Below are 25,579 nucleotides of genomic sequence, written 5' to 3'. Positions count from 1 at the left end.
AGTCCCACATCCAAACCTGATCCCCCACCTGCAGACCTGTGTAATGCGAGCTCCCTCAGTCTTGTTACCTTGAGTCCTGGGTCCCAGACTTTGGAAATTTAAGTCTAGATTCATGAAACGGTGTAGCAGAGCCAAAAGAGAGAAGGACGAGCACCATTTTCCACTTCTGTCACAAGTCCCTAACACAGAGGTAAAACACAAGCGTATACCTAGCTGTCAGGGAACTCCTGCTCTTAAACTTTAGGAGAATTTGAGTTTGGAGGTTTACCTACTGCTAACATCAGCTTGATTGGAAATAACATATGGAATTGATTACGCTTCTGAAATAAACTGTACCCAGGGGGCTCCTATAGTATTTTGTCAAAAAACATGAAACATTTTGAACCTTAAAAAAAGACTATGTTATTCAGAATATTTATTGATAACTGCAAAATAATATGTTATTCAAATATATATGTAGAGTTACTAACTTTCAGCACATCTCTGAGCTGCTAAATGAAATCAAAACCACATTGATTGTGATGTGAAAAATTAATTTGGTTATTCAAGTTGATTTTCTTCTATTTGGATTCTCAGCTGTCTTGATCTAAATCTATAGAGGACGCCTGACAAGTGTCACACACTCCAGATAATGTTTGGTAATGAAAAAAGTCTGGCCTGTCTTGGGCCTTGCACATATGTACCCAGAGACTTCATATAATACAATTCACAAGATAAGAGGAAAACCTGAATGAGAACAACGTAGTCAGCTGCCGAAGGAGTGTGTGATAAACTCTCAGCTAAGATCTCAATAAGGCAAGCAAGGTCACTTCCTACAAGAACAAGCAAAGAAACCAAGCGAGGGCACTAGGCCTCTTCCGTGTACTTCTTGGGGCTGAAGCTCACATTCATCAGTGGTTCAAAACCTCTTCTCTGCCTTTGGTGCTGGAAAAGTACAAGCAGCAGAACGAGCATGGCCAGAGCTGTAAGTGCTCCTCCAATTGTGGATCCAACCGTGACAGCCCACGCTTGGGTTTCTTCAAGTGAATCTGGAAATACGAAACATCTGAAGTGAAGACAGCCCATAACTTCATTTCTCAAATCACAGGGAAGAAAGAAAATATCCCACAGCCTGGTAATTATGATTACTTGTGTGGCTTAGAGACCCACTGGCCACAGGGGAAGCTGGTAATGCACCGTGTAACCAACAAACATACCAGAGCCAGAGATGTTTCCTGCCAGAGAAGTCTATGGCTGAATTTAAACTTCAGCCTTTCATACAAATTCAAGTATTCAGAATGAGAAAGATTAACAGTGACAAGACAAAAAGATCATTCTCTTATCTAATTTGGCCAAAATTATGAATGATTTAAGCAATTCTTTCTATAATGACATCTCAGCATAACTGTTTCCAAGCTATTTTGGTCAACAGAAAACCCTCATATTTTTCCCATAGACCACAAAGCAGCCCATTGTCAAACTTTTAACTGAAAACACTACTTAGTGTGGTTCTGCCGACCGGCTCCAGATTGCATCCTCTGATTTTGAACCACTTCTGGGCAACCACTTCTGTCTTCTAAGATAATATTGCCCATTCTTATAATAACCCTGCTCCACTTGGCTGAATAACGTTATTTTGTGTTTTCATTTATGCTTTCAGAAGCAAAAATTGCCTGCTGTCCTGTTCTGAAAACTGCTACGTATACCAAGATGGCAATAACTACATTTGCCTAAATATTCAGAAAAACTCTCAAAAGGGCTTAAGTTATTTAGAAGGTACTTAGACTTATGGGCTTAAATCCAGATGGCTCAAGGAGATGTCACACTGACTATAAAAGCAACTAAAAGTTGCATGCCCCAGTCTGCAGTCTCTGTCAACAAAAGAGTTGAGGGCAATCATGCCCAAGTTCGGTAAGGTCCCAAAATGAATGGTTTACCACTTTACCATTTCTCAAGTAAGAGCCAGCAATGTATTACATATGTTGATTTCTAATGTGGTTACACATAGTAGAATTAGAAAGTTATATATTTAGATAAAAGAGAAGGGTTTGGATGTAAAAACTTTATCGTCTGAACACTGACCATGCAGACGGGGATAGATACGCTGCTTCACAGCGAGCTAACCATTTATTTAGGTGGGAGCCGAGAAGCAGCAGAATCACAAGCTGCCTTTTTTTTTCTCTCTGGGTACCTCATGCCTAAGGGGCAGCAGCATTTCCAAAGCAGGAGGGGGGACAGTGGTCCAGAGGGAGGAAAACTTAAATTCCATAAAAAAGGAAGTTTAAATTTTCAGGGGAAATTCTGGGGACACCCCTGAGAAAAGCACTGCAGAAGCAGCTAGCATGCCTCCACAAGTCAGGGCTCCCCTGGATGAATGCAGCCTGAGGACAAGGGTTTCAATCTTTTGCAGTCTATAGACCTTTAAATAGTCTCCACAGATTAAAACCACAGATATGTGGTAAGCATTTAGAAGAAATTTCTGGCCACATAGGTTAGATAAGCACCCACTGCCTCTCAAAGGAATACAGAGTTGGAGAAAGAAACTGCTCAGATTTAATCTTTGGTAAAGCATCTGGAGCACGGTTTTCATGCATTTCTTACTCTTGTGCCTTTTACAAGTATTTGTAACTTGTGTTGCAAATTTTGGATTTTGTGCATAAATACTTCGCTTTCTTGGGTTTTGTCTTTATCTGATTTGTGCCAAAGGTAATTTCAAACGAATAGACAAACCCTAAGGCGCATCACACCTATGGACATGGAAAATCTTTAAAAATGGTGTTTTACAACACAAAACACCCAAGTACATCTCTCCAGGGTATCCAAAGATTAATGGAGTTCATCTCTAATGAGATTCACCATGCAGTATTATTCAGGGCCCTGTGCAAAACGAGTATTCTCTAATGACCAGCATTAGCCAGACGAGCTCCCTGGCAGAGTGCCTGACCTCTGACAGGTTAAAGGATCCTGTAACAGGCATAAACAGTGCTGGGAGCAGGACCCAAAATCAAAGACTCCTCAACCTCCAAGGAGCACCGTCGTCAATGCCGGAGCAGTTCAAGTTGATCTATTTTGCAGCAGAGCAAGCTAAGTATGTGCACGCCTGTAGTTACCATGGCTTACCTGGTGAGTCGTAACTACCTGTGCTACAATATGAGATTGCTAGCGAACAGGTGAATAGACCCAAGTGTTTTGTGAAAATTGCCTTATTTTCCAAATGCCTGGGTCGTTGCAAACATGAACTGTCTCATCTCTCGGCCTGGAACAGCCTCCACACCTCTGAGACGTACCTGGCAGGTCGATGGCATAGGTGTAGCCGAGCTGCTCCGCGGTTTGGAAGAGCTCGTTGTTGGTCACAGGAGGGAAAAAAGGGACCATGTTATACAGCCTGTTGTGACCGATGGGGGCCAGCTCCTCAGGCCAGGCATCGTCAGCGGGGCTAAACCGCTTCATCCACTCGTCAAAGATGGCATCAGTAAAGGAGTGAAGGACCTGCAAATCCAGGCATGGGCACGCACGTTTATTAAGCTCTTTCAGAACTCAACAGCATTTAAAATGCTCTTGCCTAAGGTGGCAGTGGCTTTTGAAAGAGAGAAGAGGGTAATCTAATTTAGGTGGGATTTACAGAATGGGAAACCAGGAAAGCTCATGAGAATGGAGTAAATTGATCTCCTGCATGGGACATTTTGCTGTATACGTCCTTGTTGCTGCTTGTTTATAATAAGTTCTTTCTCCAGATGGTTTACTATCAGCTGGCATTGAATGGGCAGGTCCATCCTCTCGGGTGAGGGCCCACTGAGCTCTTTCAGGTAAATGTACCTCTCAAACGTATTTTAATCTCTCTCGTCCCTGAACAGGTATGGCAAATTGTGGGAAATTTGACTCCTTCATGCACATTTTAGAGCATGCCACCAGCTCCACAGCTCCAGGTACCCATGAATTTGATCAGGTCTTGCCCAGTGAGTTTATAAGTATATAAAGCACTAATACAGGAAAGTTGTTTCCAAGTTGAGTTCTATTACACGTCTGGGGCAGTTCACATTAATCTCTGATGTACTCATGTTTTTTAATTATCACCCCAGAAAAAATTTAGAAAATATCTTACAGAAAATAATCTCGCATATAAAATTACAGCATAGTGAAATGAAGATTTCATTGTGTAAGAAAGGAATTCATGTAGGAATTCAAGAATTATTAAGGAAATAAGCTGGAGAACCACTACATAAGTATTTGGGCTGATTTTACTGACAAAGGATTGCAATCTTATAATAAAGGTAAGAAAAATTAATTGTATTAGAATTTCTCTATATAATCACTGTGGTTTAATCTGACAAAGAGGAAAATAAATTGGCATGAATTTATTAGGAGAGAAAGATGTGTAAGCAAAGTCAACTGTTTCATTTGCACATTGCTGTTTGTGCTGCTCATTGGTGCAGCACTGTACCAACGCACCAGTGAAATCACATTATTTCTATTCCCTGAGAGACCCTGAAATTAGATGTGCATCCTTTTAGCCTGTGAAGTTTTAAACAAAGAAACAAACTACTCAGTCTGCTGCTTTAAAATAACTAACCCCACTTTCAGTTTTTCTCGTTGCTGTAAAATTGTCTGGTATAAGCCATTAAATTTAGATACCACCTAATCAGAGGATTCAGGGCAACATGACTTGGAATAGCAGCTCTTCTCCCTCAAAACTTATTTTATATTTCACAAATCACCCTGAGATTTCTTCCCTCTTTATTTGATCATTATGCAGGCATGGCAGTGTTCAAGAAAAGAGAAAAGATTTCTCCTTTTCTATTTAAAAGACTTATTTTTAGGGAATTCACTTTACTTCTGTTCTGCAAATCTCTGGTGAGACAGCCGTCTTGGAGCCACAGCCACTGCCACTCAGGCTGGAGGAAAAAGACATACCACAAAGATGGGATCGTTGGCGGCTGCATGAGGGAGAACGCTGGTCCCATTCAGGAAAGAGTGAGCCAAATTATGAAGGCTCAGCATCGGCGAGTTAAGGACTCCACCTGGTTTATTGAAGCCCTCCAGCGCATTCCTGTGGATGGGTAAAAGCAGCGTAAAGTAACCCTATTTTGCTCACAAACGCGCACGTAAAGAAAACCCGTGACCCAGCCGGCTCTGGAGGAGCTGAAGGACAAACCTGAAACCGAAACTGGAATTGCGGAAAAAGGGGGGGCTGTCGAACTGCTGCAGGGAGAGGCACCTCCTGACGTCCTCCGCGGTGGGCAGCTGCTCGCTGGAGCCCGCCGGCGGCCGCCGCCGCAGCGGCCCTTCGTCACTCCCGTTGCACAGCGTGACCAGGCGGTTGTAGTCATCCAAGCTGAGCACGAAAGAGAAAGAGGCACAAGTCAGAAGAAGGTGACGACGCCTGGCTTGTTGGCTTTTTCTCCCGTAGGATAAAAGAGGCCTCGGCCGTATGTGTGAGAGAGCAGGGGTTAGGGACTGACCCCCCCCGGGGCATCTCGGTTCACCCTCCGTGGCCTGGGAGCTGAATTTATTGCAGGACTGCCACCATGCCATGACTTTCTGTGGCTCTGCAGCCTCTGTGGACTGGCAGTCACTGGGACCAAGACTCTCGGGGCTCGTCCTCCTCAGAGAGAGGACGCACAACTCCCTTCACACCTACTCCCCTCCCGAGGGCTTTGGAAGAACAGTTTTGCCAGACAATCTAAAAGAGTCCTTTGAATTTTGAATTTAAAAACTTTCAGGCCTGAGTAAGGACTAGTTTTTTCACTCTTAACAAAGAAGAAAAAAAACAGGAAAGTCCCACTGCAGGGTGGGCTAAGGAAATGCAAGGAATGACAGTAAACAGGATTTCACTTTCCATCCCTCATCCCCTTTAGAAGAAAAGCAACTGCAATGCATTGCATCCTCTTTTTCAGGGGCTGGAGGACATCCTGCTGTTGCAGGGGTTGCCCACTAGCTAATGGGGAGCAAGTCCTTTATATCAGGGAGAGAAAGAGGGGAGGAGGAGGAGAAAAACAGTGTAACACTTGTGAAAAAATTCTGTGCTGAATAAAATTCAGAAACTCCTGAAGTAAACAAAAGCCCTTCTCTGTTCGACCTTGGCAAAGCAAAAGTTTAGCCGTTTCAGTTTTCAAGAAAAAAACAAAACCCTATTTATCTTAGAGAAAAAGTAGGGGCAAGATTTAAAGCCAGCTGGTGCCTAAAGCTAGAATTTCAAGTAGTTCTTTAGGAGAAAGAGACTCTTTTGAAAAGCCCTGAGCTCTCGGTACCTCTGTCTGACTGACTGCACGCTGCCTGGAGCTGACAGAAGAAGGTTGTACGAGTATTGGAACCAGCAGCATCTTATGTCGCAACGGCCCAGTCCTGCACGTCAAAGCCCTGCCCTCACCTGAACCAGTATATGCCTACAGACAGCTGGCAGCAGGCACGGGGCTGTCTCTGTGTTGCTTTCCATGTGAAATCTCCGCCGCTTTGAAGTCAATCCCCAAACTGCACTAAATATATCAGGGTTAAGATCTCACCCAATACAAGGGAACAGATTTTTCAGCCTATCTCTGGCTTCCTATATGCCAAAACAGTTTCCTGTTTCTGCTGCCAAAATCAGTTGGGTGTTTGTTACAGAGAACCGACACGCAGGCATTTCTTCTTTAAAAAGATACTTGCCAATGTGCAAACTCTTCAGACTTTTGGCAGCCTCAAATTGGCTGAATCAACTAAAACCCTGTACCAAAAGAATCATCTTTAAAAAATATACTTCCATAATACCAGGAGGGAAAGTTTACACAGAACCATCTACACACAAACCAACCGTGATTCCCGGTTTTAAAAAAAGACGTCTTGGCTCTTTTCCTGCCGCTCGCTCACGCTGAGAGAGCAGCCCCACGCTGTCAATACTGAACGAAAGCAAGGTTTGGTCGGTATGCAAGCTTGCCCTAGATATTCTCGTACCTGTTACAAACTATTTGCCACTGGGAGAACCTGGAGCTCGGGCTGATCAGCCCCGGGTCATCCGGCCGCGATGCTCCGAAGAGCTGGTCTGTGCAGACGTCGCACTCGTTTCTACCCGTGGCGAAGTTCCAGTAGGGCAGCGCGAAGGAGTCGTTGCCCATCAGTCGCTGCAATGGACAGAAACGCATTAGCAGGGAATCATCTTCAAAGGAAAGAGAAAGAAAGGGACTCCTGCAGGTTGTTTCACTGGGTATTCATTCGATATTTCACTGGGTATTCTGCTTTTCATTCCGCATTTCAACTACACGCACTTCACAGTGCTGCTCCAACTTCTTTCAAAAGTCCTAGCAAAGACATTGTCACTAGTTATTCCACTGTTGGCTTGCACTTCTTTTGGCCACGTTAGGCTTTCTACCAACTCAGAGACCAGGCAGGAGAGCGGGAGCAGAGATGAATCGAGCCTTAAGGAACTAAGAGGCATTCTGAGTGATGTAAGTGGGCAATGGGTAAAATTGCGCATGTGGTTTGCTTTCGCTCCAGAAAGACTAGCCCTGGGGAAGAACCTGAACTTGTATTAATAGAGAAATAGAGTCCATTTGCTTGTGCTTGCTTGTTGGATACGATTTCATGCAAGCAAGATCCTGCAGCTATTTTGATACCAACCATTTTCATTAGAGATCTGCTGAAAAGGCTGAAATACAGTAACATTGCCAATGTAGAAGTAATGCAAATGAAAATGAGTCAATGCTTCAACAACTGACTGTCAGACACATTAACATATATTTCTTTAAAAGATGTATTGCTAAATACATGCATTTATTAAAGGTATAGCATGGCACATTTAAAGGGGTTAATACTTAGAGTTGCTTTCATTAGGAGGGTATCTTCAACATCAGCAGACAATATCTGTTACCAAGTTTTACATTTAGGTGTTGCTCTGATTTTATTAATAAATACTGTTAATTCACATCTTCTGTCCTCTGTTGTGGAGACGAAGAAAAAAAATCTCCATGATAACCTTCACATCATTGTTCGTAGTAAGAAACTGTTCAGTCCTCAGTATTAAAAGCACTAATTTCACTTTAAACGAAAAAGGATCAATGAGCTCCTGGGAGTTTGGGTAAGAATCTGTCCGAGGAAATAGCTTACCCTTGGCTGGCTTGACAGTGACACAGCAAAAGAGAGAAGCTGCAGGAGGAAAGGGAAAGGCTGTTCAGCTAACCTGCAGGTCTCTCTCCAGCAGCAGCAAATGGTACCTATGCCAAGTAACAAAGGCAGGTCCTTGATGGGAGAAATCGATACCTGTGAAGGGGCGGCCAGGTCCTACAAAGGGAAAATAAAATAAGCACTTAGGCAACAAATGAGGCTCGAGAGAAAGAGAGCACCTTCTGTATTGCCTGGAGTGGAGTTAAACAAAAACCTGCAGCTCTGCACTTTTGGAAAGAGCGCACACATCAGAAGCTACAACACTTACATGGGACAAGTGAAACAAACTCCTCTGTGGATGTTCACTTCAGTACTTCTCAAAACTTCACATTCCCCCAAAAGTTGGATATTGTGAAGATTTCTTATGACTTCAGTGGATTTTGGTTTTAAGAAGCAGTCTTATCGTCTAAAATCTTAGCTCCTTGCTAATATGCACCGTATTATCTCATTCTCTTGCTCAGTGGCAGGACTTACAATGTGTATCTATCAGAAGAACCTCAGCATTTTCCATAACCTGCCAACAGTAATTCAACATGTCCTTTGCCAATTTTCTTCAAATTGTGCTTGTTATTTCTTGTATTGTGCTCTTGTTATTACACGAGAACTGAAATGCTCAAAGGCTAGGGGCTTCAAACCACATATGGATTTGTTTATCACTGCAGCAAGCTTCAACCCACATACGAATTCATTTATCACTGCAGCAGCACTGGAAGTTGCCTCTTTCCCTTTACACATGACCGTCCTGTCCCCTGACAGACCTTTGCTCTTGCTAAGCCAGAGACTGCTTCCTTCAGCCCTGCAAAATGGAATCGTGTCAGAAGGGGAGACTGAAGAAAACCCCTCTGCAGGGCAGCAGATACCCTCTAGCAAGGAGGTAGATATGGGCTGTTCAGTTTGCACGTAGGACAGCTATACTGCTGCCTCCTCTTGCGAGAGCTGGGCTTTGCGAAGTGGGGCTGGCATAGGTACTTCTGTCTTGAAGAGCAATGAGGACTAGGAATCCTGATGTGGGAGAAAGCATGGGGTTAGATACTCAAACCTCTAACCTGGTTTGGTTTTAACAGCTGGCTGTAGTTAGTCAGGCAAACCCCATCCTTAGTGACTTGCTGAAGGCCCCGGAAAGCAGTAGCACTTCGGTCCCCAACATCTCTGCATGGTCTCTGCCTTCACAACTGCAGAGCCCCTTTCCCACTGCTGCTGCATCTACCTTGTCCTGTGGACTAGGAACATCTTTTTGAAGTGAATCACTGCCTGGCCACACTCTGGTTCACCCAGCAGTGGAGCCTGTGTAACTGCCTCCCTGTCAGATGGAAGATGCACCAGGAGGGCGGCTGATGTGCTCCAGCTGCCACGGGGCGTTCGGTCGCGGGGACCAGACCGCAGCAGGTCTGAAGCAGACCTCCCTCAGCTGTGGGTGCCCACCAGCTCCTCAGCACCAACTGTTTCATTCCACAGATCTGCTCCTACTGGGACTCACTGCTCGCTCAAGTAACACAACTGTGTTAAGCATACTTACCTTGGCTCAGCAATGGTACTTTTCACCCTTTCCTTTACCTGCAGACCCCGTTGGATAAGAAAAGCACTAACCTAATAGCGTGTCTCTGACTGAGTAGTAATGAAGCCAAACAAAGTAGTTATAAATACTACAGTTGGCAATTTGCGGTTCCTCTCCAGTGGGGCCAAGCAGACTTATCCAGTGCTGAGTTGCAATTACATAGTCTGGGTGAATGGTTGTCTTTGCACGATCTAGAGCATCCAAGAACTGCTCTCTCTCCTCTGCCGTCAGGGAGTGGACATCCTTCCTGACAACTAGTGGCTTCCTCACGTTGCAGTCGGGGCCGGTCCAGCCAAACTTGCAGTCACCACAGTTATAGCCGGCAAAGTTGCCTGTATCAAGAGGGAAAGAGCAGTCATGACATTATGAATCAGAGACAACCAACAGTGAAATGCAGAAGAATTAAGAATTAGCGCTCTTTTTCCCCAAAGATGCCAGTTCCTGGAAGGGACAGCAGCTGAGCAGACTGGCAGCTTTGCCAATTGCCTAACCAGGAGGATGCCTCGCTTCCCAGAGCCACGGCAGGGCCAAGAACCGCGCTCAGCCGGCTGGGGAGGTGAAGCGCTAGGTAAGGGGCTGGGCGCCCCGAGGTGCTCAGAGCTCTGCAAAGCCCTCAGGCGCGTGAGCAGTCTCACTGAAGAGAGGGCTGAGCACTTCAGGTTAAGCATGCGATGAAGTGCTTTGCTCGATTGGCTCTCAAATACTCCCAGGCTTCCAGGATCAAACCCAAAGAAGGGTCGGCTCATGTGGATCCTTAAGCACAGAAAAAAGTCCCCAAACGAAACAGTTCTCTTAAGGACAAAACTTGGGAAAAACTAACGTCTGTTAACAGTGTATCTGGGACCCAAAACAATGCAGGACAAGCACCAGGGGTGCTGCAGGTCAAGCTTTAAGCATTATTAAATGGTGCTGCAATAAGAGCCTGAGAAACACTGCAGTACCGTTGTTCCCCGCTGGCATCGTTCCTAAGGCAAGTAATCAGGTCCACTCTAGGCTATTAGCGCAGGCCCTCTGATGGGGTGGAAGAGCCCAGGAAAGCAGAGCTTGCTTTAAGCATGGCCTCGCACCCACCATGTCAGACTGCCAGTAGCAGCAGAAAGGCCCTGCTGCAGCTTGCTTTGCCTTTGCCGGGGCAGCCGGGGAAGGACCGTTCCTGCAGCGAACATCTGCCTCCTGCCCGCACGCAGGCAGGCTGCTGGCGTAGCAGCGGTGTAGGACAGTGGGCATGGCTGCCAGGGGAAGGAGGCAGCGGAGGGGCAACCAGGGCTGCTCTGGGATCTCCTCTCAGTTCTCCAAAATCTGCACTGAGACTCCCGAACCCCACCCTCCCTCCAACCCCACGTACACGCTCACTCCACAACAACCATGCCACTCATCTTCCAAAATGCCACAAAATCTCACTGCTCATATTGGTGCTGCTAGACCCAGGACAGGCTTTGGGCCAACGTGGAGATGGGGAAGTAGCTTATGACATGTTCCTGGATGGGCAGATGTCCCTAGGCTGTAGGGTTGACTCTATGAGCAGAACAACAGCTAACACTAAAGTAAGATTTCAGATTGTCAGGGGCTACAGGACCTATTACCAATTTCAAAGACCCAAGGTGACAAGGGTTGTTACCAAGAAGGCTGTGTAGCTTATGGCTAGCTCTAGGATAAGGGCTGCTGAGCTCTAAACATTTGTGACAGACTCCTGTGAGACCTACCAAGAGGACATGAGGACTCTTAACTGTAGGTTTGGAGAGCTTATGGTTATTCCAGAGGCTCTGAGATCTATAGGTTTACATGCTATCATGAAGCTTAGGACCAGTGCTAAGGTTAGGGACCACAAGGGTGAAGACTTCAACTAGGTTTTGGGCCATGCACAGCCCGACGGCACACCATGAGAACAGTTTCCAGGTGTATGGCTTACATTTCATCCCAATGCAGGTAGGAGCAGCTGGGCTCAGTTGCCATGTTCCAGCTAGGACAGAAGGCATCCAAAGCCAGGGGTCTGCACTGGTTTAGGGGGCTGAAGATTTTGCCAGAAAAAGCAAGTAGTTTATAGTTTTATGAAAGAAAGAAGATTGCATGGATATGTTATTATGATGAGGGCAGAGATTAAGATGGGGGGAAGCAACATGGAATCAAAACATTGATTTTATCACGATATCCTGAGAGTCCCATCAGAAGAGCACGATTGCTGGTGTGAATTTGGTGTACTCCACTATCTGTATACTTGCTCATTCTTGACAACTCAGCCTAGCTATTAGGACCCATCACACACTCCAGCCTGTACTGACCATATAACAAATATCAGGAATATCTTGCAACATTGCCTAATTAGGCCATGTATATTGCACAAGTTTCAGTACATGGACCATGAACTTCTGGAAAGCAGCTGCTGCTCAACCTTTGGGCAACCTCATGCCCAAAGGTACAATTCAATCCTTTTTAAGAGAAGGGGGACAAAGCAGGAATTAACCATGAAAAGACCTGTCAAAAACCTTTTTTGAGATTGGCGGTCACACTTCCAGTAATTCAAGTGACCCATCTACTCACAGCGTTGATAAGCATCACATTGAAATATAGCACTAACAGAACCAAAATTAGTGCAGGACCAGGTTTGTTCTGTCTGGTCTTGGTACCAGAACAAGACCACCAGGCACTTGTTGAGGCTCTGAAGGTGCCTATTCCTCTACCAGTGAGGGCCCTTTGAATCTACACAGCTCTTGATGCGTGAGATCATTTTATCAGACAATATCCATATTTTACTCTGTGTGCCTCCTCAGGCTATGAAAAGATAATTGCAAAAGCCTGAAATGATGAGTCATCTTCATGGGAAAAAAGCTTTTCTCCACCTGTGTGGCATCTGGAGCCAGGTGGACCAATGACTTCTCACCTGTTTCCCTTGGGCAGGCGCTAATTATATCCAATTGGTGCTCTTCAGGATTTTCTCCCTTAACCACCTACTCTATGAAGTAATCCAAGGGGTCCATTCTTTCCACCACTTCACCAGATATTTTTCAATGGGATATGAGCTTTTACTGAGTAAGAAGGAGGACTACAGTGATGAAGAGACTTGCAAACAGGAGGAGCTGATTTCTAGGCAACGTGGTATTTCACACTGCAGTATTTCTGCTGATTGTGTTGAACATTTTTGTAACATCCTCAGGTCTATTTGGCAATGTTCTCTTGTCAGAAATGCACACAACAACACTTCATGAAATTGAAAGTTGCTTTTTGTCATTTTCTTTCACTAGACCGTGCATCACAGGACCGTCATTATGCAGTAGCTGAAATGGTGAGAAATCAATGGAGGTCTGTGGGCTTTCCCACATTGCAAAAAGGAATGACTGTAGTAGACAGACCCAGGTTTTTTATGGCCCACCCAAACCACTTTTCCAGCATTTGTTTCTAAAGCAGCCACTGGCCTGGAAATGATGCACTGCTGTTTTCAGAAAGTTCATTTACTGCCTTGTGGAATTCCCATGATAGCACTGCGAAATGTATGTCCCAGTCTCTTACAACTTAACTTCCATGTCTGCTACATGGAAGTCGACTGCTGTCGTCTGCTACGCTGGTGATGGTGGACTGCAATGGTACAGCTCTAGGAGAGCAAGAAAAGTAATCTCATATTATCAGGATATAGCACACTGTAGACATTTTCAGTAAGACAGCAAGACCCTTTCAAGATCCTTTTGAACAGAGGGACCACAGGAACATACAATGATTCATGCCTTAGCATTTTTTTGCTTTCAGTGACTAACATGTAGCAACTTATTGTACTACTTCTCTGAGGCTATGCCAGGAACAACTGAGGCTATTCTCGCCTCTTGTGTTTCCTAGAGAATATAGTGTGGGAGGTCGTTCTGGTTCACAGACAGGAGATCATGTCACAGATGGGGTCCAGATGCTCCCTGCTTGCTCCACTGCTTTCAGGAATGACCATTGTACTGCTGCTGGGCAAAAAAAAAATACTAACCACTAACCCTTTTGTCTGGAGATGGGATCGCATGCCTTGGGAGCTGTCTTCTTCCATGCCTAATCTCAACATCATTAATGGTGCTCTTTCCCAGTCAAGTTGGGTGAATCTGGCAGTTTCTGTAGGCACTATGGCCATGCTACTTCTCAGGTGGGTCAGTCCATGGGCATGACACTGAGAAAAAGATACTTCTTATGACACAACACTTAGTATGTGTTAATACACATCACTGGTGTATGCTAACACCAGTTATCACATACCACTATAGCTGCTTCTCAACCCCAGTGATTGCCTGAGCTCACAGACAGGGATTTTTCTACCTCTGAGCAGTCACAGCATGTGGCTGGCCTTCAGACACTGAGTGCAACACAAAATAGTAACTCCATCAACTCAGTGTCTTTTCTTCAGTAAAAAGGAACCCATCCAACACTCACCACCTTCTGCCTTGTTTTACTGTACCAAGATGAAAGCTGAGCAGCCTCTTCCTTCCACAGAGACAGGCTTAATACACATGATTTATTGAATGGGGAGAAAGGAATCCTTTTCAGACTTCTGTAGACATTGCATTCAAACAGGAATTACATTAGATTTGAAACACAAGCATACTGCAGTATCCCAAGAGTAGGATCAGGATGGCCACCGTGTGAGACAAATGGTTGGCTCTTCTGTCTCTTCTAGCTCTTCATTTGAACATATTGTTAGGCTGTAGGATGTGAAAGATCTGTACCTAGCACAGACTCTAACAGGGTCATCAAAGTATGGTTGTAATTCAATACTATCCTACAGCCACATTGCCCTACAATAAGTAAATTAAGTATATTTTACAACTACTTCAAAAGCTCATTTTTACCTAATGGGAGGGCCGCCATATCAGCTACATGGCTTAACTGGCAATTTGCTTACAGCTAAACAATAGAATTTAAACCTTCTGTCCCCAGAGTGATTATATATTGCACAGGAATGTGAAAAGACTTAAATACTTTTTTTTTCTCAAAAAACTTCTATGGAAAAAAAAATAATGTTCAGCACATGTCCACATGTCAACCTTAGAAAGTGGCAGAAAAAAAAATGAATTATAATTATGTTTAACTCCTCAGTGAACTCAAACTACATCATTGTTTAATCACTGTCACAATCTGTACTAGCAACCACATGACTGACTGCAGTAGTTTTTTCACAATAATCTTCTGTACTGAGTTTTTAAAATGCTATACCAGATCTGTATCCCCTTAGTACAATTTTATCCTTTAGAACTCAAAATAGCATTTAGTTCATAAGTCTTCTAAAACAGTATTCTTCTAAACCAAATTTAAGTATCCCACTGAAATACTGCTTTGTTGTGTAATTAGCTACAAGTGTCAATTTTCAGGGTTAGACTAGTGCATCCAACATTTTGTCTAATTCAACACATAGACCTTATGAAAAACAAATTACCATACTCCCCTTCACATAGTACTGCATGCTGTCAGGAACTGTCATCGGGTCACAGAGTCACAGAATCACAGAATCGTATAGGTTGGAAAAGACCTTTAAGATCATCGAGTCCAACTGTAAACCTAACACTGCCAAGACCACCACTACACCATGTCCCTGAGCACCTCATCCAAACGGCTTTTAAATACCTCCAGGGATGGCAACTCACCCACTTCCCTGGGCAGCCTGTTCCAATGCTTGACAACCCTTTCAGTGAAAGGGTCATTCCAGTTTAAGAAATTATATAAAGTGAATAAATATTAGGTGCACCCAAACCAATTGTAGAACACATACAACGAATTCAAAACTGAAATTAGGCAGAAACTAAAAACTCTTTGCTACCTCCCAGCTACATTCATGCCATAACCACATCTTTTTTCTAGAGATTCTATTTTTGCTGCCACCAACACATTGAGTGAAATGTGCAGCAAGCAGCAGCCTGACAACAGGCTTACAATTGTCTTTTTGACCATGGCTCTTTGTACAAGCAGTGGGAAGTAAAGCTGGATCTTTCTGTTGTACTCATCTTATTTTGTTATATTTGTCCCCAGTTAAAGAAAGGCTAATGTATATTATCTGCTAAAGCCTAGAAATGGAAATGTGGGGGGTTTTAATTTTCCTTAGAAAATTTACATTAATTTGAGAAAAAATATAAAAATAATCTGACCCCACAATAACCACTCATCAATATTTGCTTGTCTTTGGGATTTTTTTTTTTTTTTTTTCTTCCAGAAATATGCAGCACCCAGACCTGGACGGATATGATTTTAAGACATTTTTCCCCAAGTGAACAGCTATAACAAATGGCCAAGTTTTCAGAGTTCCTTTTATCCTTAGCTATTAAGTTTTTAGCAGAAAGCTCAAATGGATTAATTTATTGACAGAACTCCAGAATCCCCCCTTTGGAAATTCCTGGCCCCTGTTCCTGACAGCTACTCCAGGTTTCCTACCGTACAGCCATCAGCTATGTGACAGGTTTAAGTGGCACTGTCTAACTACATATAATCAACTACATGGCAGTTGGAGTTCTCATACCTTATCATTTACACCACGTCTAAACTATAAATTAAACAGTGCCAGTGCACTGGAACACGACCGTTTATATTGTTAAAACTCCAGAAAGAGCTTTGGCATGGGTTGGAGTTTGCACAAGCCAGGAACCATTTCAAATAGGCAGTTTGCACATAACATTCACTTGGAAAATACCTCATCTACCTTAATAGTAGAGATGTGCACTGTTCCATGTCCCTTTGAATGAGCATATTTAATTTATGTTACCTACCATAGGTACCATAGCCCTAGATGCCTAATAAAGACCACACGTCACACCGCTTAAAACTCTAGTGTGCAGACAGCCAACCAGTGTATAAAACAGAGAAAAAAAAAAAAAAAAAACAATAAAATACTAATTGAAACAGACACATGATCACCAGCATTGTAAAAGCATCAGAACTAATTCAAATCCCATGCAGTTGTGAACTTCTTAGCGTTCTCCTAGGAATGGCTTTGCATCCAGCATCAAGCTGACCACAGCAGAGTAGAGCCCAGGAAGCCTTTCTGAAAATCATCCTTAAGGATGCCTGCCACCTTAATGTTTTATCACTGGTATATTTAGATAATAAAGATGGCAAGGAGACAGAGTAACACAAGTGAAATAAAAATGCAGTGAGAGAAACCAGATTCAAAGAGCTGAGGAGAGCAGACAGCTCAGCAGAAGTAAGGCTGAATGAATGGACACTACATTCTGGTCACGTAACTTGGGAACCAGCCCTGCAAATATCAAATACCAGTGCTTACCTCTACTTGGACAAGCAAATTAATATCTGTCTGTGCAGACCATGTCTGTCCACACTGCTCTTCAATTTACTCCTAGGTTTTGATGCCCTAATTACTTAGACTGCGTAAATATTGGTGTATGCCCATGTGCTTCAGTGCTCTTCTGACTCAGGGTCTGTGCCTGTATGTGATACCTGACTTTAGTTTTGGAGGTATATAAGAACCTTTAAAATGAAAAAAACCTACATCCCATTTTTTTTTTAAGCGTCTGGAAAAGTACTTCCACACAAGCATCTGAAATCTAGTCAAAGGATGAGATAAAAACGAATTTATACTCTAAAGTCTGCTGTTGTTATTTTGAGGAGCTTCAATAACACCATGTATCCGTTTAAGTCATCTGCCACTACCTCTCTGCTTCCAGTTGATAACAGCGTTGCAAAACTTAACCTCGTGGGCTGCAATTTTCTGCAGTGCTCCCTCCTCAGATTGATCTGGGCTTTTTTGATAGTGAGAGCCAAGGTATGTTTTAGACAAAACAGTTCAGCTAGTTCTAAGGTTGAAGGAAAACCTTAGAACCTTCAACCAGGTTGAAGGAAAGCAGGCTATTCTTCCCATGTTAGAAAAGTCAAACAACTTTATGTTTCCAACAAGAAATCCCAGGCTGCATTTGAAACCTGCCTAGCAGGTGTCTTCAGCGCTTGAGATGTGCCTTTTGCCCGATTCCCGGTACCATCTCCTGCCAGCCCTGCAAAGCAGCCTGGGCTGAGGCTGCGGTTCCTGCTCATTTTAACCCTCCTTCAACCGAGGCTGCTGCTGAAAAAGGGTCTGTCCTGCCCTGACCTCACCTTCCTATTCCCTCCCTCCTGCCGGTACTAGTGAATTGGTCTTATTAAAACCTGATCCCTCCGGTCAGGTTAGCCTTCAAGCACATCTCCTCCCCGACCCGTTTCGCCTCCCGCATGTGAGCGCAGAGGCCCATGTAAAGTCACGGTGGGAAGGAGCGGCTGCAGATGGGGAGGAAAAGGACAGGATGGCCTCTTTGGTGGTTCTACAGACCCATTTCGGATCAAAGTGAATTGTAGACTTAGTTAACGACCCTGGGAAACACCCTGGCCAGACACCCACACATTTTCAGCGCACAGGGGTATATCATGCTGCAAAGTGCTACTCCAAGAGGAAATCGCTGATCCATGCACACTGATCCAGGTTCACTGCGCCATGATTAGCAGTGACAGAGGTTTGAACGCAGCACTGAAATGTCCAAAACCCTGCGGGGAAAGGTGATGGGTGGCTACAGGGACAACTCTAGGGGCAAAGAGGAAAACCCAAAAGTCCACATGGGAGAAAACGCTTTTTCAACTCCGTTGCTCTGAAAAAGTGCTGACAGTATCATGAACATGATAGTATTTGTAGGAAAGCGCTAATATTTGAAGCCTTCTTGATGCCTTATGCCATCAGGGATGTTTCTGGCCTTCAGAGCAAGGTTAGCAGACCCATCCATCCCTGTCCCCCACCCCAGCACCCCTCTCACCTGCGCACCGACAGCTCTGGTTGAAGAACTTGAGGGGCCACTGTTCCCGGTCATCCACATTTCGAAGGGTGTAGGGGCCACTCCAGGGCTGAGTGTCCGCCTGCACCCCCTGACACCATCCCCTGCCCTGCAGGGACCCACAGACATTGCCTGGCTCCGTCCCCAGGGCCGGGCAGCAGCGCTTCAAGCGAAGGGCGTCCACCGTCATGCAGGCACGGGGGAACTGCGCCTGCGCCCGGGGGGGACGGCAGCAGCTCAGGTAGCCCAGCCCGGCCCAGAAGAGCCACCTCAGGGCGCCCATTACGGCTGGGTGCAGGCTCTGCCTCTGCGCTGGACCTGAGCGGGCGGAGCAGGGAGATCTCCGTCGTGGGACAACCTGGCCTCGCCGCAGCTCCGTGCCCCGGCCGACTGGGATAATCCCTCTCGCTGCTGAGGATGCTGGTGTCGGGTGTTTGTTTAATCCCGGTCTCTAATTGCCTTGAACGCGGTTCAAAAGACAGGCGCTTTGGCTCTGCAGTGCCTGCCCAGCAGCCACGGCTTTGAGCGGAGTTTATATAGAGGCTGGGAGAAGCCCTCATTAGCGGGATTAGCACGGCGCAAATCCTCGTGTTTTGCACATGACATCAAGGGCAGAAAAGACGCCAGCGTGAGAGCAAGTTCTGCAGGCTCTGGCAGCTTGTCAGGAGAGTGAATGCCTCGGATTTATTTCTCCAGGCCTTTCATGAGCTTTGAGAAATTGATGGTCTCGTTTTAGCTGAGGTGGCTGGAGGAGCAGGTTTATTCTTTTAATCAAAACCCTGTAAACAGATGATAAACAGAGGAGGAAACCCCTTCTCTTTTCAGTTCGTTCACTGCAAGATAATACTTTCCACTAAAGCAGCAGCAGTAGAAAATGCACTGGAAGCGCAGAGGATATAGGTGCATCATTAACGAAAATTAATAAACCTGGTAGTAACAGCCTGTGATGGAGACTCCACCTGCTGACTGCAGAGCTCCAGTGCTTGTACTCTAAATATCTAAGTGGCAAGTGGAGAAGGGTTCCCTTCTTAATAGCCTTTTTGCATGCAAAATAAATTATTTGTTTTTAAAGGGTGAGTGGTCCTTTTTTGCTCTCTAATCCCTTCCCCATCATTACACCAGAGGTTGTTTTGGGGCTGGTCTGGGTGCTAGACTTTCAGAACCGTCACAGCTGAGCATGTATTGCCCACCTGGCAGGAGACAGTCTGTGAGATCAATACACACACCAGACATGCAGGCAAGTGGTTTTGTTCAGGACGTGGACAAAAATTGCTTTAAAAAGCTGCTAGCATGCAGCAGTTCTTGCCCACAATGCAATTCCTATGTGCTAGAGGAGTAAAATGAATAAATCAAAATAAAGTAGTGATAAGTCATGAAGAAGTGAGGACTCTGAAGCAATACCTATTAGTTCAGCTCCACCATACTGAATAAAAACTGGCAAGTCCCTCTGCTTCACTGAAAGCTTTCTCTACCTCCCCCCTCCAAACCTCTATTGTTTAGCCATTTTTGTAAGTATGTATAATGAAAACAGCTGTGGTTGTGTCTGTACTCTTCAATATTTCTATGGATGTTCAACCACACCATTCTGGCACAAGAAGTCTATTATCTATGCAGCAAACTTACTGCCGTCATGCAGCTAAGGAGTTCATCCACACTGCAGACGCTGTCATCAGCACTTTCGGGTTCTTCAATCTTTATATAAAAAATTTATTACTTACCAGACAAACTAAAATATGATTCTACTTCATTTTTGGAAGTACAAAGCCAATCAGCAACACCATGTGCTCCGCAATGGGTTTCAACTTATCTCCCTTAGGATTCAATTTACCTGGAACTGGCTTTTGCCTGCTGCTCCCAACACAACATGTGAAAAAGACAAAAAGTGAGACTAGTTGCTGGAAAAATATGTTGAAGAAGCTCAGGAGTTAGAAATGGAGGTATGAACTGAAAAACACTCTGAACGACGCACCTCCCTATACTACTCAGCACCTGAAGACACCTCTCTGGTGTGGGAAAGATCAGGCCTTGAATCTAGGTTAGACAACGTCTTGAACCAAAGTTACCAACATAACATCTGAGAGCAATTAAAGTGAACACACATTTATCAGCATCACCAAAAACAATTTAAAAATATGGACAGGATTCAGCTAGCTGACTAAACCCCTGAACTGAGGTGTCTATACGTAAAATATGTGTCTATGCAACCATTATAATCAAAGCCGGCTCAGTTCAGACACCCATAGGAAGGTGGCTACTGCCATGTGAGAGCCTATATGAGACAGAAAGAGTAAGCACAGAGAAAGGCGAGATACTGAGGCAGGCAAGGCAAGGTAAGGCAAGGAAAAGTGTTTCTAGTGTAGTACATGAGGAAAGAGAAATGTGTCCTTTTCAGAGAAGTTAGAGCGTGGAGAAAAGGAATAGTGAATAGATGATAATATGGAGATTACTTAGTTAGCAGGGGAAAGAAAACTGTGAGTAGCAGAGTGGTACATACGTAGCTTTTCTTACGACTACTTCATCACAACTACACAATTTTACAAACCTAGGAGCATGCTACAGCATGCAGTACTGGTATAGATGTAGCGCTAGTCTCTGGTCCTCAGTAATGCACCAGCATTTTAGGAGTGCCCTCCCCGGCCGGGGGGAGCACCTGGACGGACAGAAAAAGGACGGACAGATCCCACATCCTGGCATCACCGTGTCAGTGCTCGTTGCAGGCTTGCCGGCATCGGCAGCCTCACGCCGCTGCATGACACGCCGTGCAGAAGACACCGAGCAAAATTACAAAAAGACAATTGTCTTTCAATTAGTCATTGGGAAGACAGCAGGCACTGTCCCTTTCTTAGTGCCTCACTGTTCAGAAGTTCCCGCAGCTTCCCCGCGGCTATTGCACTTCAATAAAGGAGCTGTTGTTAGGGCCACACAATATCAGCACTATACCGGTTTACAAAATAGCATGCTGAATGACTTTTTATTTACTACGGGGTTTTACTATCTCTTGAAAAAAAGAGTAGCGCTGTGTGTTGGCACTACTGCCCAGAACTGCTTGCTTTCAGCTGCAAGGACTTTTCAGGCAGCGAATCTGAGCACACGAGCAGTGGCTGAAGCCCCCTTGATCCAAACGGTGACCGCGCTGCCTTGTCCACACTTCGGAGCTACCGAGTCAGGCTACCACACCTGAAACGGTGTTAAATTTCTTAGTTAAAATATTTAGGCTTTACACTGAAAGCACAGGAAAACAGTATTTCAGCTACCTTCTAGTCTGGATTCGTGCCCAGGTTCACCCCTAATAGCAAACTTCTCAGCCTGTCGTCAAAAGGCGGCAAACAAATATACCCATATGGATGCCAACGCATTTTTGGGATTAATACGTTCACATCTTTTTTTGGCAAGAGAGGGAATAAAGAAAAAGCATACTCAAAGGTACAGGCAAAGAAATCACTAAACACAACTCACCCGAGTAATATAGAATTCCTGAGCAGTAAGAAGGCAGTGGGTTCACATTTTTTTTCTCAATGACAGTATTGTTTCTCAGGCTCCTTCTACTGTACTCAAGCACAGATTAGCATCAAGCCAGAAAAGTATTTAGCCTTTGGAATTTTGGAAAGAATTTTGACCAAAATACAACATTCTACATATAAATTTATGTGGAAATCAATAAAGAGAATAAACCACATGGTAATTCGTAACGGCAGGTGATAATTCTGGAGATAGCAAGAAGAAAGATAGTTCTACAAGGAAAATTGGAGACAAGTAAAAGATCAAGGTCAAAGGGGAAAGAAAAGAGACAGGACAAGCAACACCCAAGCACCTGCTCCACAGACAAAAGAATTTTCAAATTACAAAAAAAAACCAACCCCACCATATGATAAAAAGCAAACTCACCCAGTCCAGTGAATCCATGCTCTCTCAAGCTGAGCACCCAAAAGTGATGAGTACTTCTGGAAATTTTGGCCATTGTGAATATTTTTCTTTTTCTTTTCTTTGAATAAAATATTACACCTCTGATTCCTTGTTCTGCCAAACCAGCTGTCCTGGTTTCAGCTGGGACAGAGTTAATTTTCTTCCTAGTAGCTGGTATAGTGCTGTGTTTTGGATTTTAGGATGAGAATAATGTTGATAGTACACTGATGTTTTGGCTGTTGCTAAGCAGTGCTTGCACTGGTCAAGGACTTTTCAGCTTCCCATGCTCTGCCAGGTGCACAAGAAGCTGGGAGGGGGCACAGCCAGGACAGCTGACCCCAACTGGCCAAAGGGCTATTCCATACCATATGGCGTCATGCTCAGTATAGAAACTGGGGGGAGTTGGCCGGGGGGCAGAGGTCGCTGCTCGGGGACTGGCTGGCGTCGGTTGGCAGGTGGTGAGCGGTTGTATCTTTTTTTTTTTTCCTTTTTCCCTCCCTTGGGTTTTGTTCCTCTCTCTCTCTTGTTGTTTTCCTTCTCATTACAATTCATTATTATTATTACTATTATTTTGTTCCAATTATTAAACTGTTCTTATCTCAACCCACGAGTTTACTTACTTTTGCTCTTCCGATTCTCTCCCCCATCCCACCGGGCAGGAGTGAGCGAGCGGCTGCGTGGTGCTCGGCTGCCAGCTTGGGCTAAACCACGACAGTCCTTTTTGGCGCCCAACGTGTGGCACGAAGGGTTTGAGATAATAACAGATTAACCAGAGCATATTAAGGAATTTAGATCTGTTAGTAATTAGGGGTATTTACATTGTCATAAACCTCACGTGAGAAAGAACAGATTCTACTTCTGTCAAGCAAAATTTCAAGGCTGGACAAAAAGAACTTGGCAAGAAACTCAAATTGTGATACCTTAGTACATTTTTCATTGCTCCAAAGATCACGTAACATACCTTTATCTTACGCATGACATGAAACTGGCCATAATAAGAATGTTTTGAATGGAAATTAACCGATGCTAATCTTCACCCAAAGCTTACATCAAATCCACTTTTTTGTTCCTATTTTAAGTGACAGATAAATATTTTGGCTGCTGATTTTAACTGATTTAGCTGATTTATGTGCTCCAGATTTCATAGAGTAAGAAGCATGATCTAAGGCGTGTTTTTCCAACACTGCCACCAGGAATGTATTACTTGAACACTTATGAAAGTCTCTCATTGGAAAATGTATGAAGCAAAGCTATTCATTACACAAGGTGGAAGTCAGTTCAAGACTAAGATACCTTCATTATGCATCTACCATGTATGCATCTATCTAGGAGCTACGTGTCTTTAAGTTCCCATTATGGCAAATAGACATCCTAATCGTTATAGTCGATGGAGCGTAAAGAGTAACTCACCTGAAAGAGAGAGATCTCAAAGACATACATTTCCTAGGAGATTCAGGAAACCTAGACTACTCTAGATGGCAAGTAGAAGAGAGAGCTGTTAAGTGCCCCAGTAGCAGTAATGACTTCAGTGTGAGATTATGCATTACTAGACACCAGAGACTACACAAGTAAGCCATTTGGCTCCACAATGAGCCATTTTAAGTAACCTGACAAAAGAAAAAGCTTGCATCTGAAAAAAGCTCCTCCTAAATACTAAAAACAGCCACCAATCAGAAATCCATGAGAAGAAAGGCTTCCCTGTATCTGTTGGTCTTGTTTTTATTTGACTCTCTGAGTCACCCAGGTGCAACCAGATCTACACAAAATCTTGTAAGTCATTAGATCTGGAAAAAACAACTCAACACTTGCAGAAACAATTTTTGTTCTCTTAGGCTTATGTCTCAAAGCAGTACATCGCAGAAAAATAGTTTCTCTAACATTTAAAAATTTTCAATAAATTGTAATAAATTGCAATAAGGGATGACCTAAGAAGAAAAGAGTAGTTGCCACTCTGTTCCCTCATTTGTTCATCCACTACCTATGTAGGTTTCTTTATGCTTGCAAGATTATCTTTCATTTCTAGTAAATGTGACGATAATTTTTCAAACTTCGGCATCCTTTTACTTAGGCCTTTTGATTCCTATCTCTATGCTGGAATTTTCTTCCTTTTTACTTTGCTACTTACCTGCTCATCTCTGTTCTCTCCCGCCCTCCTTCTGAGTAGACACCCTTGAACCTTTTCTCCCTTCTTTCTCCTTTCATCCCATTCTGCTTTTTCCTTCCCACACAGGCTCTTATTCATTCATGTCTTCTCTCTTCCTTCCTCCAGTGTGGACCACTGCCCTTTCACAACCTTACCCTTTGTCTCCCCGTCCTGTAGGTGGGAGGATGAGGCCAAACTTTGGGCACACAGAGCAGCTCTGGAGATCTCATGATCCTGTCCTTGCACAAAATCCCTCCTCATATGAACAGTCTCATCAGCTCCTGCCTTCTCATATTTATGTTATTTATCCAGTTCCTTTCTAATTTGTGGACTTCTTTTCCTGAAAACCAATGTAGACATCTATTGGTCACAGATATCTACACTAAACTGGTCACCCAGGGCTTCCTTTATAGGATCTTCTCTTAATGGTGAGAAATAGATGGTTTTAGGGTGCAATTCACTTGGCCTGGTTTTGGTACCCACATTAGGAGGGGATGAATTGCATCACACAAAGGTCTAACCTTCTCCATTTATTTCCTGTAAGGGGAGCCTAGGGTTCGGTGATACTCAATACACATGAGAGGTCTACATTTAGGCAGATGAATCCCACCTGGATTCCTCACTGATTCCTCACTGCGCCTTGCAATCCAGCTGAATTTACCTCCTACAGGTCTGGAGTTGACTGCAATGGGAAATCGTCACTACTTAAAGACATCCGCTTCCAAAGCTCCAAATTTGATGGCACTTGGCTTCTCACCTCTCCAAGGACACATGCTAGCTGAAGCATGTACTATATACAACTTGCTTAGAAAGGTCCTAAAATCATACATTGCGTTAGTATGGCAGACACCTGTGTCAACTCTGCTAGAGCTTTCCACAGCCTTAAATAAACTTTATTTAGAAATTGCTGACACATTTTTACACTTTTGTCAGGTATTGCGTTAGTGTAGTTTTATTCATTTCTGTAGAGATAATGAATGAGCACTTCTATTTCCTTTAAGATCTTTCTTCTGTCCTATTCCCTCATTTAACATGTCTGAGAAACGTCTTCAGAGATCATGAAGCAGTACCATCTTTTAGCTAATGAGACTCAGTACCATGTCACTT

The 25,579-nt window shown here is 44.1% G+C and overlaps 1 protein-coding gene across 2 annotated transcripts; it reads right to left on the bottom strand.

Moving 5' to 3' along the window:
- Positions 1 to 846: 846 nt before the first annotated feature.
- DCT (dopachrome tautomerase) lies at positions 847 to 25,259 on the bottom strand. 2 transcript variants are annotated; one of them, XM_075491965.1, is made up of 9 exons: positions 25,218 to 25,259; positions 18,409 to 18,631; positions 9,700 to 9,999; positions 8,129 to 8,229; positions 6,907 to 7,073; positions 5,132 to 5,311; positions 4,891 to 5,026; positions 3,267 to 3,468; positions 847 to 1,028 (listed from the first exon to the last, which is right to left on the bottom strand). In XM_075491965.1, exons 1-9 carry the CDS (start codon positions 25,257 to 25,259, stop codon positions 847 to 849), a joined length of 1,533 nt encoding a protein of 510 aa, XP_075348080.1. The 2 variants fall into 2 exon arrangements, with proteins under 2 accessions (XP_075348080.1, XP_075348079.1); XM_075491964.1 differs by lacking the exon at positions 25,218 to 25,259 and having other exon boundaries at positions 18,409 to 18,709.
- Positions 25,260 to 25,579: the final 320 nt, after the last annotated feature.

The sequence above is a fragment of the Mycteria americana genome, chromosome 1, assembly GCF_035582795.1.
Source record: "Mycteria americana isolate JAX WOST 10 ecotype Jacksonville Zoo and Gardens chromosome 1, USCA_MyAme_1.0, whole genome shotgun sequence".
Lineage (NCBI taxonomy): Eukaryota > Metazoa > Chordata > Aves > Ciconiiformes > Ciconiidae > Mycteria > Mycteria americana.
This window is presented reverse-complemented; position numbering and strand designations above follow the sequence as displayed.

Excerpts from the sequence above, each read along its gene's own strand:
- DCT (XM_075491964.1), bottom strand. The coding sequence starts at position 18,709 with ATGGGCGCCCTGAGGTGGCTCTTCTGGGCCGGGCTGGGCTACCTGAGC. Across the intron at positions 7,074-8,128 it reads TGCTGGAGAGAGACCTGCAG|CGACTGATGGGCAACGACTC; the intron begins GTTAGCTGAACA and ends TGTCCATTGCAG. Across the intron at positions 1,029-3,266 it reads CTATGCCATCGACCTGCCAG|ATTCACTTGAAGAAACCCAA; the intron begins GTACGTCTCAGA and ends TCGTATTTCCAG.